Here is a 17,137-nt window from a genome sequence, read left to right as displayed (position 1 = left end):
ACATTTGGGGGGGACGGGGGGGGGGGCAGGGGCCAGGCATCCCCTGCAACCCAGTTCTGCCCCCCCCCCACCTGCCCCCCCCCTCTGGTTGTGGAACTGGGATTCTATTTGATGGGGTTGAGAGGGGGGGAGTTGCCAGTTGGGTAATAAAGTTCTGTACCTGTTTGTCGTTCTCTGTGCTTGGGGTGAGGAGGAGGGAGCCGTGGTGGGAGCATCCTGGTTCCCCCAGCAGCCGGATTCAGGCTCCTGAGCCCGGGACAGGACGGTTGCCCCGGTAACCGTGTGGCCCTGGGGACCCGTGTCCTGGGCATGGCCGGGGGGAGCATCTCCATCTCTGGTTCTTGGCAGCCAGCAGCTGAGGCTGACCCAGCAGAGCAGCTGCAAATTCAGGGTGTCCCCTGCGAGGGTCCCTCCTGCCCCAGGCAAAGGTCTGCACGTGCCTCCCACGTCTTCTTGCTGGGTTCCCCCAGCTCAGCGACCACGGGTGACACCAAACCATTCCCTGGGGATTCGGAGAGCCAGGGCCATCTCCCACCTCCCTTCCTGATGCTCCTGGCAGGGCTGGCAGCTGGAGGCTGCGCTGGGGGGTTTGGCTCCCTCGGCGTGGGTTTGGCTCCCTCGTCGCGGCGCTCCCCTCAGGGACAGGGTGTCCCCACCACGCAGCGTCTCCTGGCCCAGCAAAGCTCTGTTGGCCTATTCTGTTGGTTCTTGAAAGAAATAAAAGCCATTGGAGGGGGTTGGCACCCAAAAAAGGGAGCTGTACCCTCCCAGGCCCCACTGAGGGGGGTCCCTGGCCCATGCCAGCACCTGGAGCAGGGGACAAGCAGGGGGGGGGTGGGGGACAGAGTTCTGTGCATCAGGGACAGTGTCCCCCGGCCCCTCAGCTCTCCCAGCCCCGCCCCGTTACCCAGCAGGTGCCGCAGCTCCGGCTCAGCCAGGTCGCAGGGCCGGCGGCCTTTGGCGTCGCGGCTGGTGGCCAGCGCGGGGCTGTGCTGCAGCAGCAGCTCACACAGCGCCCGGTGTCCTTGCTGGGCCGCCTGCGGGTGACAACGGCTGTTACTGCCGGTACAGGGGGGAAGGGGGGGGAATTGGGGGAAGGGGGGGAGGATTGGGGGGAATTGGGGGGAAGGGAGGGGAATTGGGGGGGCAATTTGGGGGAAGGGAGGGGAATTGGGGGGGCAATTGGGGGGAATTGGGGGGGCAATTGGGGGGAATCGGGGGGGAAGGGGGGGAATTGGGGGGGGAAGGGAGGGGGGAATCGGGGGGGAAGGGGGGGGAATTGGGGGGGGAAGGGAGGGGGGAATCGGGGGGGAAGGGGGGGGAATTGGGGGGGCAATTGGGGGGAATCGGGGGGGAAGGGAGGGGGGAATCGGGGGGGAAGGGAGGGGGAATCGGGGGGAAGGGAGGGGGGAATCGGGGGGGAAGGGGGGGAATTGGGGGGGAAGGGAGGGGAATTGGGGGGAATTGGGGGGAAGAGAGGGGAATTGGGGGGAAGAGAGGGGAATCGGGGGGCAATTGGGGGGAATCGGGGGGGAAGTGAGGGGGGAATTGGGGGGGAGGGGAAGGGAGGGGGGAATTGGGGGGGAAGGGAGGGGGGAATTAGGGGGGAAGGGGGGAGGAATTGGGGGGAAGGGAGGGGAATTAGTGGGAAGGGGGGTCGGACTGGGGGTAAACCCGAGCGCCCCGGCGCCTCCACGCACCTTGTGCAGGCTGGTCAGCCCGTCCCCGTCGGCGGCAGCTGGGTCGGCGCCGTGGTCCAGCAGCAGCCGGGCGATGGCGACGTGGCCGCAGTAGCTGGCGCGGTGCAGGGGGGTGGCACCGCCGGGCGTGCGGGCGTCGCAGCGGCCCCCGCGCCGCAGCAGCAGCCGGCAGACCCCCAGGTGCCCGTTGCGGCTGGCGTAGTGCTGGGGGGGGGGCGGGAAGAGGTGTGGGGGGGGGCAGGTTGGTGGGGGCTCAACCCGTCCCCGTCCCCCCCACCTCAAACCGCCCCCCCCCACCAAACCGCCCCCCACAAACTGCCCCCCCCCCACCAAACCGCCCCCCCCCCCACCAAACCCCCCCCTCCACCCCCCCCAAACCGCCCCCCCCAAACCGCCTCCCCCCCCACCAAACCCCCCCCCACCAAACCGCTCCCCCCCCACCAAACCGCCCCCCCCAACCGCTCCCCCCCACCAAACCGCCTCCCCCGCCCAAACCGCCCCCTCCCCCACCAAACCGCCCCCCCCCACCAAACCGTCTCCCCCCCCCAACCAAACCGCCTCCCCCCCCCCAAACCGCCCCCCCACCTACCAAACCGCCTCCCCCCCCACCAAACCGCCCCCCCACCAAACCGCCTCCCCCCGCCTCAAACCGCCTCCCCCCCCCAAACCGCTCCCCCCCACCAAACCGCCTCCCCCGCCCAAACCGCCCCCTCCCCCACCAAACCGCTCCCTCCCACCAAACCGTCTCCCCCCCCCAAACCGCCCCCCCACCTACCAAACCGCCTCCCCCCCACCAAACCGCCCCCTCCCACCAAACCGTCTCCCCCCCAACCAAACCGCCTCCCCCCCCCAAACCGCCCCCACCTACCAAACCGCCTCCCCCCACCAAACCGCCCCCCCCACCAAACCGCTCCCCCCCCCCCCCCCAAACCGCCCCCCCCCGCCTACCAGCGCCGTGTACCCGGCCAGGTCGGGCCGGTTGGGCTCCCCGCGCCGCTCCAGCAGCTGCAGCACCCGCGGCTCGTCCCCGTCCCGCGCCGCCGCCCAGATCCCTGCGGGCAGCGCAGGGGCCGGAGCCGCGTCGGGCCGGGATACACCCCCAGCGCCGGCCCGGCGCGCCCCGGCCGCCCCTCACCCCGCTCGAAATCCAGCTCGGGCAGCGTCTGGTGCGCGCTGGGCGCCGCCGAACGCCCCGAGCAGCGGCAGCCGGGCGGGGAACGGCCACCCGCGGCCATGGCGCGGCCCCGAGACAGGCGAAGGGGAAGCTGGAAGAGGCCGGAAGGAGCCGAGAGAGACCGGAAGGAGCCGAGAGAGGCCGAAAAAGGCCGGAAAGGGCCGAGCTGGATTGGAGGATACCGAGCGAAACCGGAAGAAGCCGAGCGGTGCCGGAAGAAGCCGAACAAGACCGAAAAAGGCCGAAGGAAGCCGAGACGGGCCGAAAGAAGCCGAGCGAGACCAGGAGAGGCCGAGGAGAGCCGAAAGAGGCCGAAAGTAGCCGAGCGAGACCGGATGGAGCCGAAAGAGGCCGAAGGAAGCCGAGTGAGAGCAGAAAGAGCCGAGGGAAGCCGAGCGGTGCCGGAAGAAGCCGAAGGAAGCCGAAAATAGCCGAGAGAGGCCGGAAGGAGCCGAACGGTGCCGCTCCCGGCTCGCTCTGACCGCCCCCGCCCGCAGGGTGCCGCCGCCGCCGCCGCCAGGGGGCGCCCACACGCTGCCTGGCCGCGGGGACCCGGCCGGGGTGCGGGGGTAACACCCCCGGTACCGGCTGCCCGGGGCTCCCCCCGGCCCCGCTCCGGGCTGCCCGGCGCTGCGGCTCCCGGAGAGCCCAGCGCTCCCCCAGCGCCGCTTCCCACGGCCCGGGCAGCCCCTGGCCCCGCTCCCAGGCCCCGCTTCCTGGCAGGGCCGCCCCCCCTGACCCCCGGCATCCGGGGTGGGGGGGGGTGGGAGGGGGGGGGGGGACGGGGACGCGGGCGAGCGGCCAGGCCTCGGCCCCCCCCCGGCCTCCCGGCCCCCCCCGGCCTCTCACACCCCCCCCAGCCCTGGGAGCGGCGCCGCGATGCCCTTTTATAGCCCCGAGCGCGGCCTTTTTCCATGAGCTCAGCGCGGGGGGCAGCGCCCGGCCCCGGCCCGGCCGCGCTGCACTCGGGGGAAGGGGGGGGGGGTGGGGGGTGGTTTGTTTCTCCTTTTTATTATTAATATAAAAATACCTATTTACAGGAAATAAATATATTTTGGTAACAAATAAATTACAGTGGGGAGGGGAGGGGAGGGGGGGGGTGTCAATACAAAAGGGGCCCAGGCGGGCGGCGTGCAGGGGAGGGGGCAGCAGGCGGGGAGGGGGGGGGGGTGTCTATTTACAGCTGGGGCCAAGGGGACACGAAGCCCCCCCCCCCGGGTCTGGGGGTGTCCCCAGGGGGGGGGTGAAGGGGCCGTTAGAAAAGTTCTCAGGAAGAAAAACCCGATCGGTTCTTAAAACTGTCCAAAAAAAACCCCCACCCCCATCCTCTGTGGCCGCTGCCCCCGGTGGGGCCTGCGGGGGGGTTGGGTGGTCCCCCCAAAGCCAACCCCTTGCCTGTGACACGGTACCGAAGGCGGACGCGGTGACCAAGAGCAGCTCCGGTGTCCCAACAGATCCCGGTGCCCCCCGCGCCAAGGCGGGTGCTGGTACCGGGTGGGGGGGTGACAGTCCCCAAGGCAGCTGGGGGGTGGGGGGCCGGCGTCCCCACAACGGTTGCCGGCGCTCGCACAGCAGCCCCAAGTCGGGTGCTGGTGCCGAGGCGGTGGTCCCCGTGGTGGGTGCCGGCACCGGGTTCCCCACGGCGGGTACCGGGCCGGGCCCTGAGGTAGGTACGGCTGCTCAGCGGCGGCGGCGGCGTCTCAGACCGACGACTCCTCAGGGTTGGAGTCAGGCAGAGGCTGGCGCTGCTGCAACTTACGCCGCAGCTCCTCGGCCAGATCGGCGCAGGGCGGCCGCTCTTCGGCACCCAGCGCCAGGCGGATGTAGCCGTTGGAGGTCGAGCCGCGCAAAGGGCCCAGGTGGATGCGGGTGGGCGAGTGGAGGGGTTGCCCGGGAATGGCGTTGGGTGGCGAGGCGGCACCGGGAGGGCCACCGTTACGGCAGGTGGCGTGACCCGGCACGATCTTGAGCGAGCCGTCCGAGTAGTAGTAGCTGGCCGGGTCCCAGAGCTTCTCATCCGAGTCGGAGGCGGCGCTGGGCACGAAGCGGGGACTGGGGGGTTCCTTGGGCAGCTCGATGGGGTACACCAGGGTGCTCTCGATGGCCTTGGCGCCTTTGCCCAGCTCCTCCCGCAGCCGCCGCCAAAGCGACAGCACCACCAGCATGAGCACCAGGCACAGGGCGCCCAGGCACACCGCCACCACCCACACCAAGCCCAGGCTCTCCAGCGGCGCCCGGGTCTCCAGCGGTACCCCGGGGCCGGCCAACACCACCACGCGGTACACCTCACCCCCCAGCTGTGCGCCCTGCTCCTCCGAGAAGCAGCGGTACGTGCCGCTGTGCTGCGCCCCGGCGCCTGGTACCACCAGCGCCCGCAGGCGGGCGTCGTGCAGCACCAGCGCCTGCTCGGCCGCCAGCGCCCGCCCCTCAAAGGTCCACAGCGCCTGGGCCAGGTTGGAGCCCAAACGGCACGTCAGCACCAGGTCGGTGCCCGCCACCACCGTCACGTTTTTGGGGATGATGGGCCCTGCGGGACAGCGGCCGAGTCAGGGGGTTGTTCACTGAACCCCCCCCCCCGGCTCCGCGCGGCGATTTGGGTCTGGGGGGTAGTGGGGGGATTGGTCTCACCTTGCTTGGCCACCTGCGGCAGGCTGCAGGCACGCGTGTCGGAGCTCAGCACGTCCTGGACCAGGTGGGACCTGTGGGAGGAGGCAGCGGAGGTGAGGGGATGGGGAACTCGCATCAGGGGGTGTGTGGGGGTGTGTGTGGGGGTGTGTGTGGGGTGTGGGGTGTGTGTGTGTGGGGGGGGGTCTGGGTCTGGGTCTGGGTCTGTCTGTTTCTGTGTGTCTCTGTGTGTCTGTGTGTGTGTGTCTGTGTGTGTGTGTCTGTCTGTCTGTGCCTGTGTGTCTCTGTGTGTCTGTGTGTGTGTCTGTGTCTGTCTGTCTGTGCCTGTGTGTCTCTGTGTGTCTGTGTGTGTGTCTGTGTCTGTCTGTCTGTGCCTGTGTGTCTCTGTGTGTCTGTGTGTGTGTCTGTGTCTGTCTGTGCCTGTGTGTCTCTGTGTGTCTGTGTGTGTGTCTGTGTGTGTGTCTGTGTCTGTCTGTCTGTGCCTGTGTCTCTGTGTGCCTCTGTGTGTCTGTGTCTGTCTGTGTGTCTCTGTGTCTGTGTGTCTCTGTGTGTGTGTGTGTCTGTGTGTGTGTGTCTGTGTGTGTGTGTCTGTGTGTGTGTCTCTGTGTCTGTGTGTCTCTGTGTCTGTGTGTCTCTGTGTGTGTGTGTCTGTGTGTCTGTCTCTGTGTCTGTGTCTGTATGTCTCTGTGTGTCTGTGTGTGTGTCTCTGTGCCTGTGTGTCTCTGTCTGTATGTCTCTGTGTGTCTGTGTCTCTGTGTGTCTGCTGTGTGTGTGTGTCTCTGTGTGTGTATCTGTGTGTCTGTGTGTGTGTGTGTGTCTGTGTGTGTGTGTCTGTGTGTCCGCCCGCCCCAGGGACCCCCCGTACCCGTTGAGACCCTCCGTGCGGACGCAGAGGCTGGCGTTGCGGCTCCAGGCGCAGTAGGGATCGCGGGCGAGGACGCAGTCCATGCACGACTGGTAGCGGCCGCACTCAGCCAGGGGCAACTGGGCCACCTGGAACCGGGAACCGGCGAAAAGCAGCTTCTGCGAGGGCCGGGAGAGCGCGGTGAGGCGACGCCGCGGGGGCACAACCCCCAGGCGCCAACCCCTTCCCCGCGGCGCCGCTCACCTTCCTGCCAGCCAGCACCAGGCTCTCCACGGGCTGCGCCGGCTCGAACACCTGCAGCTCCTCGACCAGATGGACGCCAGGACCCAGGTTCAGCGCCTTGTGCACCCAGCCGTCACCTGCGGGTCACAGCAGGCGGTGAGGCACCGCCCCTCCCCGGCTTCCTCCGCTACACCGGAGCCCCGTGGGTACCTGTGCCGATGAAGAGCACCTCGTAGATGGTGCCATCCAGCCCGGGCACCCGGTCTACCACCAGCTGGGTGAAGTTGGCATCCTTTTTGAGGAGCAGCGGGCGCCCGCGGTGGGGCAGGATGGGCTCGTCCATCAGCGGGTGCTTCTTGGCGAAGTTGAGGGTGTTGTCGGGCAGCTCCAGGGAGCTGGCGAAGCCGTTGCGGCGGTGCCAGTCGGTGATGCACTGCAGACAGAGGGTGCCATCAGGAGCACGGTCGGATCCCACGCCCTCTTCTCCCGTTCTAACCCCAGCGCAAGGCACTCACCGCGCCGGGACGGGGACTCGGCACCTCGTCGGAGTAGCGGCCCCACTTCTGCGCCTGCTCCCGGTACTCCTTGTAGGGCCCCTCGAATGCTTTCTTCACCTCCAGGATGTGGTAGCGGCAAATTGCCGAAACATCCACGTCCCCCCTGCAAGGGGACAGGGTGGGTTTTGAGGAGAAGCCACCCAGCGTGGGGAATCCCAGCCCTGCCACATCCCCACGGGCTCACCAGCGGGCCTGGAACACCCCGAAGAAGGTGGTATCCTGCCAATCAGCCCCTGGCAGGGTGAAAACAGCCTGGAGCCGGTTGAAATGGAGCTGCTGCTCGGGCGCCGAGCACACCAGGCGAGCCTTCAGGAAGGTCGTCCACTTCTTCTGCAGCGTGCGGGCGCCGCCGACGTCCCCCTGGGAACCCAGCCAGCGTGGTGACAACGGCACCGGGCTCGCTGCTGGAGCGAAGTGGCACCGGGGCGGCACCCCCCAGGACGGCCCGGCCCCTCCCGTACCTTGCAGACGCGTGCCACGCGTGCCACCACCTGCTCGGCGTAGCAGTCGTACTCCACCGCCCGCTCGCTGAAGAAGAAGTAAACCTTGTCATCATCCCCGGTGCTGCTGGACGTGCTCTCCTGCACGTAAGCCGAAGCCACGAAGTGGGGTTCTGGAGAGGAAGGGGGACAAAGGGGGTGGTAACGCCGTGCCAGGGCTGGGGGGAGCCCAAGCTATCCCCCCTTCCCCATGCTATCCCCCCTTCCCCATGCTATCCCCCCTTCCCTGTGCCCCTCTGCCTTACCGTTCAGCCAGGAGGTGAGATACTCTGTCTTCATGGAGTAGTGGGGGCCCAGGTTGCGGAGGATGACAGGCTCCGTGCCCAGGAAGTTGTTGAAGGTGGCAGAGTACAGCTCCCCATCTGCAAGGTGAGGGTTTAAGGGGGGAAGGCAGGTGGATGGGGCACCCCCCGGCCACAGCGGGTGGCCGGCAGCGTCACCTACCCACGATGAGGCCGGTGTGTCCCTTGGTGGGGTCGTACGGACACTTCCCCTTGCCATCCTCGAAAGCCACTTGGTCCAGGGTGAAGCCAGATAGTTCCTGAGGGGCAAAAATGTGGGTGGGGGTCCTCACCCCCTGCCCAGACTACATTCCCTGCCTTGTCCAAACCGGCCTTGGGCATGGGGACACCCATGAGACAACCCTCTTGGGGACAGGGACAGCCTTGGATGATGCTGGCTTGAGGAGGGGCTGCCCTAGGGGGCTATGTTTGGGGGGGTGGGGGGCACACTCACGATGTAGGTGCACTTGGGCTGGAAGGCGTAGGTGCCGCAGGCGTAGAGGTGGGAGCTGTTGTAGCTCTGCAGGAAGCGCACGTAGTTGAAGCAGTCGGTCTGGGAGGGGGGAAAGAGCCGGTTAAGGGAGTAGGGGGGGACACGCTGAGGTGCCCTGTAACCCCCTCCCCCCCACCATGGCACCCGTGCCCCCCACCTGGTTGTTTTTGCCCTTCTGGATGCACTCAGCTTTCTTATCCACAGGGGCTTCCCAGGAGATCTGGGGACAGAGAAAGGCTCAGAAGGCTGGGAACCCACAGCTTCCCCCTTGAAAACAACCCCCCCCCCCCCCCCGCAACTTCTCCCAGGGCCTCACCGCTGCCTTGAGCTCCACGGTGCCGGTGGCCAGGGCGAAGACGGCCTCACGTGCGCCCACGTAGAGCAGCCCCTCGGCCTCGTCCAGCATCAGCGTCAGGTAGTGCGAGACCCCCCCCTGCGAGAAGCGCTTGGCCCCGTCCTTTAGCTCTGCGGGGTTTGGGGAGGGGGCGTGGGGACATCAGGGGTGAGGCCACGGCCGGCCCCCGCAGCCAGCCCCTCCCTGGGTAGGCACCACTAGCACCCCCCCGGGGCAGCACCCCCCCCCCCCCATCCCTACAGGAAGCCCCCTGGCCCCGGTGCCACACAAAGGGCTCTTTGTCACCGGAGCCCGGCGAACACAGCGGCCTTTGGTGAGACCCCGCGCCCCCCCACCCCCCCCCTGCATTCCCCTGCCCGCCCCCAGGCCCTGCAGAAAGGCCCCATTGACAGGGAGGCGTCAGGGCCCCCCGAGCAGGGACGGGGACGCAGGGCTGGCACGGCACGGGGACATGGGGCACTGGCACGGCAAAGGGATGGGGGTCTCAGGCGTGGGGGTGGCATGGGGACAGGAGACACAGCATGGGGAGAGTGGCTAAGGGACGTGGGACATGAGGCACTGCCACCACACTGGGGTAAAGGGACTGGCACAAGGCACACATTGGAACACCAGTGCTGGCACAGGATGGGGACGCCGGCGCTGGCGCGGCACAAGGGTGGGTCTCGGGGTGCCGGCATTGCAGAGGGCTGGGGACAAGGGACACGGCACAGCAAAGGGGACAAGGGGAGCCAGCACAGCCCAGCACCACAGGACAGCATCCCCATGCGTGTCTTCCCTCTCCCCCAGGACCCCAACTTTGGGGACACCAACGAGGGGGGGTCCCCACAGCGCCGAGAAGCTCAGGCTCGGGGACAGACAGCATCTGCCTGAGGTGGGGACAGCGACAGCGACACCGGGGTGTCACCAGGGTGTTAGAAAGGGACGGGATCGCTACGCCCACCTCCCCCTGCCTGTTTCCCCACCCACTGCCCCCTCCCCAGAGACCCCCTGGGCACACACACACACGGCACTCACCCGCGTAGGGGACGGTTCTTCGGGGCACGGCGCTCCACGAGGACCCCGGCGTGGCGGCGGCGGCGGCGAGGGCCAGCAGCGAGGCGAGGGCCAGCAGCCGGCGGGGCACCATGGCGCCGGGGGGACGGGCAGGGCCTGGGGGGGCAAGGGGGGGCAGGGACGCCCAACCCCTGTTAGGGTTCCGGGGCATCACGCGGGCAGCACGGGGACAAGGCGGGCATTGAGGGCCACGCATCACGAGGCCCTGGGCACCCCACGCAGCGGGGTGGGGTGGGGGGTGACAGGCGGGTCCCCGACTTGCTGCCTCCCCCCCCACCCCCCTTCTCTGCCCGCTGCGGTCCCTCCTCCGGCCGTGACGAGTCACAGGGGGGGCCACGGAGAAGGAAATGGGCCCTTCTGCTTCCCACCCCACCCGGGCGGCCCCACCTCACCCACGTCCTGCCTTGGGAAACCCCCCCCTCACCCCCCTCCGGCCCTGCCTGGTGTCCTGGGGGGGGTGCCCCTGCTGTGTCACCCCCCACCCCAGGCTGGGCAGGATGCGGGCGGGCGAGCGGGCGGCTGGGAATTGTTCTGCCTTGCCCGGCGGGAAGCAGGAAGCTGAGGGAAAGGGGGGGGTCGGGGGGGGAGCCCACACCGGCTGGGGAAGGATTTCCGGGAGGGTGGGGGGCCGGGAATGGGTCCCCAACGGGCGTGGGAATGGGGGATGCCATGGATGGGCTGCCAGCAGTCAGGGGCTGCCAGTGCCACTGCCACGGCCAGGGTGTCACAGGCACGGCTGGGGTGTCAGGGGATCAGGCAGGGAGCCACAGGCATGGTCAGGGTGCCAGGGGCACAGCGGGGGTGTCACAGGCACAGTCGGGGTGTCACAGGCAGTTAGGGTGCCACGGGCACAGCTGGGGTGTCAGGGGATCAGTCAGAGAGCCAAAGACATGGTCAGGGTGCCACGGGCACAGCGGGAGTGTCACAGGCACAGTCGGGGTGTCACAGGCAGTTAGGGTGCCACGGGCACAGCTGGGGTGGCATGGTTAGATGGTGAGGGTGCCACAGGCGCAACCAGGGTGTCACCATGCTGGCTGGGGTGCCACGGGCATGGTCAGGGTGCCACGGGCAGAGTTGGGGTGTCACAGGCAGGGTCAGGGTGCCACAGGACCAGCTGGGCTGCCACAGGCATGGCCGAGGTGTCACCATGCCAGCTGGGGTGCCATGGCCATAGTCAGGGTGCCACAGGCAGAGTTGGGGTGTCACAAGTCCAGTCGGGGTGCCACAGGCATGGACAGGCTGCCAGGGCAGAGCCGGGGTGCCCCAGGTCCGGTCGGGGTGCCACTGGTCACGGTGCCACGGGCATGGTCATGATGCCCCAGGTCCAGTCGGGGTGCCAGGGGCAGGACGGGGCCCCTGGGGTCCCCGGTTCCGCTGCTGGACGCCCGGGGGTCCCACGGGACACCCAGGCGCGGCGGCCCCGCCGTCGGTGCCGTCCCGGGCGGGGTCCCGCCGGCGGTGCCATCCCGGGGCCGCGCAGTCTCTCGGGCCGCTCCCGCGGTCGCGGAACCCCCCCGGCGCTACCCCGGGGGCCGGTAGCGGCAGCCGGTACCGGCGGGGCGGGGGGGTGGAGGGGGGGGAGGGCTGCGCACCGACGGATCGGGGCGGCGGGGGAACCGTTACCGACGCGGGGAGAGGGGCGGGGGGGGGGGGGGACCCGTTCCCCGTAGCAACGGGGACGGGGGCAGCGATACCGCCCGGGGTGCCGGCACCGATCCCCGGTACCGGGAGGAACAAAGCGCCTCCCCCTCCTCCCCCCGCCCCCGCGGCTCCGCCACAACAATACCGGGGCGGGGCGGGGGTGGGGGGGGGTGGGGGTGGCCGTGCCCGGCCCGGCGGAGGCGGGGGGGGGGAACCCGCACTCACCTCGGGGCGCGGCGGCGGCGGCGTGGGGCGGGCGGGCGGCCCGGCCGGGGCGGCGGGAGGCGGCGGGAGGCGGCGGCGGGTCGGGGCGGCGGTGGGTGCGCGCCGCGCGGCCCCGCTCGGCCCCGCCCCGCCCTGACGTCACGGCCGCCGAGGGGAGGGGGCTCGGGTCTGTTCGGGTCGGGTCGGGTCGGGTCCGATCGGATCGGGTCGGGTCGGGTCCACTCGGGTCCGATCGGGTCGGGTCGGGACCCCTCGGGTCGACTCGGGCCCCCTCGGGTCCGATCGGGTCGGGTCGAGCCCCCTCGGGTCCGATCGGGTCCACTCGGGTCCGATCGGGTCGGGTCGAGCCCCCCCGGGTTGGGTCGGGTCCGATCGGGTCGGGTCGGGTCCCCTCGGGTCCGATGGGATCGGGTCGGGTCCCCTCGGGTCCGATTGGCTTAACTCGGGCCCGGTTCGGCTCAGCCCAGCCCAACTGGCCCAGCTTGGCTCAACTAGACCCAGCTCAGCCCGGTTGAGCTCACCTTAACCCGGCTGGGCTCAGCCAGGCTTGGCTCGGCACAGCCTGGCTTGGTTGACCCCAGCTGGGCTCACCGCAGCCCAATTCGGCCCAGACCAGTTGAGCCCAGCTTGGCCAGGCTCAGCTCAGCGCAGCCCAGCCTAACCTCATTCACCCCAGCCTGGGCTCAGCCTAGCAGAGGGCAGGAACCCCGACAGCCTTTGGGGTGCCAGCGGCCACCCACGCTGGGCACCCCGACACACCCGCAGGCACAGGAAGAGCCAGGGGTGTTTCTGGGGTACAGGGGTGCTGGGGCACTGTGGGCAGGGGGTGGGGATGGGAACACCCGCACCCTACACCAGCATCTCCCCCCAACACGAGGCAGAGGAGGGTGGCCAGGCCCTTGGGTGTGGAAGAAGAGCCGGGTGCCGCCATGCCCCTGCCCGGGCTGGGCTCAGAGCTGCTCTGGGTGGCCCTGTGGGGACATGGTGGGGCCCCCTGGATCCCCCCATGGGGGGTACCAGACCCTCAGTGTGATCCCACCTCGGTGCACTCACCTCTGTGTGCATCCTGGCGCGTGGCACGGTGCCCGGCAGCTCCCTCAGCACCAAGGCCATGGCATGAAGGCTCAGGCATGGGCAAAGCTCCCTGGGCAGAGAGGGAAGAAGAGCATGAGGGAGGGTCTGGTGCGTGCCCATCCCCGCCTCCCCGCCCGGGGCTGCGATCCCCCCATGCAGAGCTGGGACGGCCACACAGTGCCGGCGTGGCACCGGTGCCCTCCGGACACCCATGGTGAGGGGGTGGCAGCGCTGGCAGCCCAATCCCGCTGCTTTGTGCCTGTGCAACCGGCTGGAATAAAGGAATTAAGGAGGCAGCCGCATCCCCAGCCCTGGCATGGAGCCACGGGGGCCGTGCCAGCTCCCGCCGGGCTCGCCGTCACCGATCCGCGGGGAGCGGGGTGACAGGGGACGCCTGGCAGGCTGCTGCTGCCAGCTCTGCCCCGGCGTCCTGCCCGCCCGCGGCTCTGCGGGCCGGGCTGGACCTGCCCCTGCTCCTGAGAACCGGCACCAGCTGTGCCAGGGCCACCAGGTTGTGGTGGTGCCGAGAAAGCTGCCAGAGGGCTGGGCAGAGAGCCGGCAGCTGGGGAGAGAGGGAAGGTGCTGAGGTGTGGGCAGAGCCCTGAGGAAGGGGTGCAGGGGAGTGGGCAAGGGGTGGTGCTGTTTGGGCAGGGGCTGGCAGCACAGCACCCAGCTGAGGCTGAGGAAGGAGAGGAGGAGGAGTGCCAGGCAGGCTGGGTGACCACGCACAGTGCCAGGAACTGGCAGGAGAGGTGGGTGGCACTGAAATGCCACCAAAACCCAACTGGGTGGGGAGAGGCTGGCACGGCAGGCAGCGGTCCCAGCGGGTACCCCTCTGGGAGGCTGCATCAGTATCGCCTGCTTAATTACCAGGGCAGGGCTAATGAAGGTAAAGTGTTCCTGGCTCAGGCAGATATTGCCCAGGGCTGGCGTGCATCAGGGCTCGCTGTGCCAGGGAGCGGGACGGACCCTGCCCCTGGACCATAGAATCAGAGAATTGTAGGGGTTGGAAGGGACCTCCAGAGCTCATCAGGCCCAACCCCCTGCCCAAGCAGCTCCCTAGGACAGGGCACACAGGTCCAGACAGGGCTGGAATCTCTCCAGAGAAGGAGACTCCACACCCCCTGGGCAGCCTGTCCCAGGGCTCCCTCACCCTCACTAGGGAAATGTTCTTCCCCATGTTGGTGTGGAACTCCCTGTGCTCCAACTTGCAGCCATTGCCCCTTGTCCTGTCCCCACAGACACTGAAAAGGGGCTGCCCATTCCCCCTGCATCCCACACTTCAGATATTGATAAACACTAATAAGGCCCCCCCTTAGTCTTCTTCTCTGCAGGCTGAACAGCCCCAGCTCACTCAGCCTTTCCTCACAGGGGAGACACTCCAGGCCCTTCATCAGCGGCTGGAGCAGACCGGGCTGGCAGTGGGGTGACAGGGGGGGCAGTGGTCTCACCTCCTGTCCGCAGGGCACGGCGCGGGGGGCAGCAGGCACAGCCAGCACGGGGGGGGCTCTGGGCGGTGCCAGGAGGGGTGAAGGCCTGGGCAGTCCCCTGCCCTGTCAGGGCCTGGGGCTGGCCTCTGGGCCGGCCGAGAGCAGGCCGAGGCTTCCCGGGGTGCCAGGCGGGGCCTTCACCTCTCCTCCCGGCCACACAGCCGGGCCCGGGGCCTGCAGAGGGCAGGCAGCAGGCCGGGGCCGCGGCTCCAGCCGCCGAGGGGCGGCGGGCGGCCCTCCCGGGGGGCGCTGGCGGCGCCGGGGCCGCGCTGGAGCCGCCAGTCGAGGCCTCGTCGCGTCCCGGCTGCCCGGGACCAGCTCGCAACGCGGGCGGGGCGCGGCCGGCGGGCGGGGTGAGAGAAGGAGGCGGGGCTTAGTCCGGGGACAGCCAATGGCGGCCGGGCGCGCTGGGCGCTGACTCCTCCTACTCCAATCGCCTTCGAAGCCTCAACCGTCAGGGCCTCAACACAACTGCCCGCCGCGGCCAATCGGAGAGGTCGGAGCGGCGAGGCCGGGCCAATCACGAGCCGCGCTTGGTGCGGGGGCGGGGAGTAGTGGCGAGAGGCGCCGCCAACCAATCAGGCCGTGCGCGGGAGGTGGCTCTGCCGGAAGCGCTTTCCGCTTGCCCCGGAAGTCCTGATCCGCGGCCTGCTCCGGTGCGCGGCGGCGCGGCGCCATGGCGGACGTCACCGCTCGGAGCCTGCAGTACGAGTACAAGGCGGTGAGTGCGGCCCGGCCGCTCCCCCACCCTCGCCTCGCCCGCTCCCCCACACGCTGGGCCGGGCGGCGCTCCGGGGCCGTTAACCCGCCGGTGCCCGTACGCCTGCCCCGCGCTGCGGCCGGTCCGCCTCCCGCCCGGGGAGCGCTGGGCGCGGGGGCGCCAGGCCGGGCCCGTCGGGGCTTCTGGGGCCCGGCCCTGTCTGGGCTTCAGGGGACCGGGCCCGTCGGGGCTTCAGTGGACCGGGCCCGTCGGGGCTTCTGTGCGCCGGTCCCGTCGGGGCTTTTGGGGACCGGGCCCGCCGGGGCTTCTGGGACTGGCCCCAGCTGCTCGCTTGCCCCCGTGTTTCCCGGGTGCTTCACCCCTCCAAAGCTGCTATTTCCAGGTACCAAGAGCTACCGGAGCAGCCCGGCGAGGGGTGCGCCGCTGCCCCGGCTGAGACAGCCCCCGGGGCGGCACCGGTGGGGGGGGGTGTTCAGTCCCAGCACGAAGCCCAACCCCGTGTTTATAGGTTGGGGGGGGGAGGTGGCGTTTCCCCCTCCCCTCAACTCCATTCCTTCCTCTCCCAGAACTCCAACCTCGTCCTCCAAGCCGACCGCTCGCTCATCGACCGGACCCGGCGCGATGAGCCCACGGGGGAGGTGCTGTCCTTGGTGGGCAAGCTGGATGGGACACGCATGGGGGACAAGGCGCAGAGAACCAAACCCCAGATGCAGGAGGAGCGACGAGCCAAGTGAGTGCGAGTGTGGAGCCTCTCCTGGGGCCTGTGCTTGCTTTGCTTGCACGGCTGCAGGGCTAAAAACCACCAACCTGGAAGGGATGTTACTCTTTTCACCCTCACTCCCTTGCTCAGTGTCAAAAAAGTCAAGTGGAAAAGAACAAAATAACTCTCTTTTTTCCCCCAACAACCTATAATTTTCAAATAAAAGAGAACAGCAGCGTTTGGAGCAGCAGGAGTGGGGCTGACCCAGGGGCTCTCCTCTTTCTGCAGGAGGAGGAAGCGTGACGAGGACCGGCACGACATCAACAAGATGAAGGGCTACACCCTGCTCTCCGAGGGCATCGACGAGATGGTAGGGATCATCTACAAACCCAAAACCAAGGAGACCCGGGAGACCTACGAGGTGCTGCTGAGCTTCATTCAGGCAGCTCTGGGAGACCAGGTGAGGATGGGGAAGGGGTTGGGAAGCCTTGACGGGGCGGGTGTGGCTGGCGCGTGACGCGTGACGCGCGGGTGGCTTTTGGCAGCCGCGCGATATCCTCTGCGGGGCGGCGGACGAGGTGCTGGCGGTGCTGAAGAACGAGAAGCTGCGTGATAAGGAGAGGAGGAAAGAGATCGACCTGCTGCTGGGCCAGACCGATGATACCCGCTACCACGTGCTGGTCAACCTGGGGAAGAAGATCACGGATTACGGCGGAGACAAGGAAATCCAGAACATGGGTAAGGGATGGGGGAGGTGGGAAGGTGGCACCCAAACCTGTCCTTGCTCCAGGGTGGTGTTTGTGCACAGTGAAGACAAAACCACCCCATGTTTGGGCAGGTTTCAAGCACTTAAACCCAGCTCTGTGTGTGTGGTGCTGGGTTGTCAGGTGAATTGCCTCCCTTTGTCCCTTACAGATGACAACATCGATGAGACGTACGGGGTGAACGTGCAGTTTGAGTCTGATGAGGAGGTAGGAGATGAGAGGCTGCTGGGTGCCAGCTGAGGCTCTGCCCTTATCTCAGAGCCGCTCTGCAGGGATCACGTTTGTCCCCTCGGGGAGGAGGCGCGGATTTGGGCTGGGAGATCTCTGCCAGGAAGGAGAAGCTGGATTATTTTAGACACTGCTTCCCAGCTTGGGGAGGATTTGTTGCTTATCCTGCTAATCCAAGGCTGCTTCTGAGTCAGCAGGATGGAAAACAGATGGTGATATTTAGATCTCGTGGGGAATCTTGACAGAGCAGGAGGAAGAGAGACATTTGAACGTGGTGTGGGAAGCGTTTCATGGGAACACTGCCAGGGATTGGGGTGGGTTTTTTTGGGAGGATAATGAGGCAGCGATGAGAGAGGCAGATATGAGATGGTTGGGGGAGTCACTGACACAACCTCTGTGCAGAGAGCAGCAATAACAACCTTTGCCACGTGGTCCTGGAGCGGCAGCGTTCTTCTTCCTGCGCGAGGCC

The 17,137-nt window shown here is 68.3% G+C and overlaps 3 protein-coding genes across 3 annotated transcripts in view; 1 reads left to right on the top strand and 2 right to left on the bottom strand.

Annotated features, from left to right (window-relative positions):
- Window positions 1–97: 97 nt before the first annotated feature.
- Window positions 98–2,935, bottom strand: ANKRD39 (ankyrin repeat domain 39; the record flags this gene model as incomplete). The annotated part of the gene is made up of 5 exons (XM_084273799.1): window positions 98–707; window positions 908–1,037; window positions 1,701–1,904; window positions 2,649–2,752; window positions 2,836–2,935. The coding sequence occupies 5 exons, from the start codon at window positions 2,933–2,935 to the stop codon at window positions 694–696; spliced, it is 552 nt and encodes a 183-aa protein (XP_084129925.1). The 3' UTR covers window positions 98–693.
- Window positions 2,936–3,937: 1,002 nt separating this feature from the next.
- SEMA4C (semaphorin 4C) lies at window positions 3,938–14,933 on the bottom strand (the record flags this gene model as incomplete). The annotated part of the gene is made up of 21 exons (XM_084273899.1): window positions 3,938–5,401; window positions 5,503–5,573; window positions 6,365–6,522; window positions 6,608–6,723; window positions 6,797–7,019; window positions 7,102–7,246; window positions 7,328–7,503; window positions 7,605–7,756; window positions 7,889–8,005; window positions 8,088–8,184; window positions 8,379–8,477; window positions 8,575–8,637; window positions 8,734–8,882; window positions 9,787–9,921; window positions 10,308–10,383; window positions 11,834–12,127; window positions 12,745–12,835; window positions 13,128–13,327; window positions 14,217–14,274; window positions 14,397–14,787; window positions 14,831–14,933. 21 exons carry the CDS (start codon window positions 14,931–14,933, stop codon window positions 4,575–4,577), a joined length of 3,741 nt encoding a protein of 1,246 aa, XP_084130025.1. The 3' UTR covers window positions 3,938–4,574.
- The window catches only part of SNRNP200 (small nuclear ribonucleoprotein U5 subunit 200), a gene marked incomplete at its 5' end in the record, with an annotated part of 18,397 nt that continues 16,191 nt past the window's right edge, over window positions 14,932–17,137 (top strand). The window contains 5 exons of the mRNA XM_084273819.1: window positions 14,932–14,976; window positions 15,543–15,706; window positions 15,965–16,136; window positions 16,222–16,414; window positions 16,592–16,647. Of these exons, the coding sequence (XP_084129945.1) occupies window positions 14,932–14,976; window positions 15,543–15,706; window positions 15,965–16,136; window positions 16,222–16,414; window positions 16,592–16,647 (630 nt within the window). The remainder of the gene's footprint in view (window positions 14,977–15,542; window positions 15,707–15,964; window positions 16,137–16,221; window positions 16,415–16,591; window positions 16,648–17,137) is intronic.

The sequence above is a fragment of the Gallinula chloropus genome, assembly GCF_964237585.1.
Source record: "Gallinula chloropus genome assembly, chromosome: 21".
In the NCBI taxonomy this organism is placed as follows: domain Eukaryota; kingdom Metazoa; phylum Chordata; class Aves; order Gruiformes; family Rallidae; genus Gallinula; species Gallinula chloropus.
The sequence above is the reverse complement of the archived record's forward strand: the minus strand, read 5'-3'. Positions and strand labels throughout refer to the sequence as shown.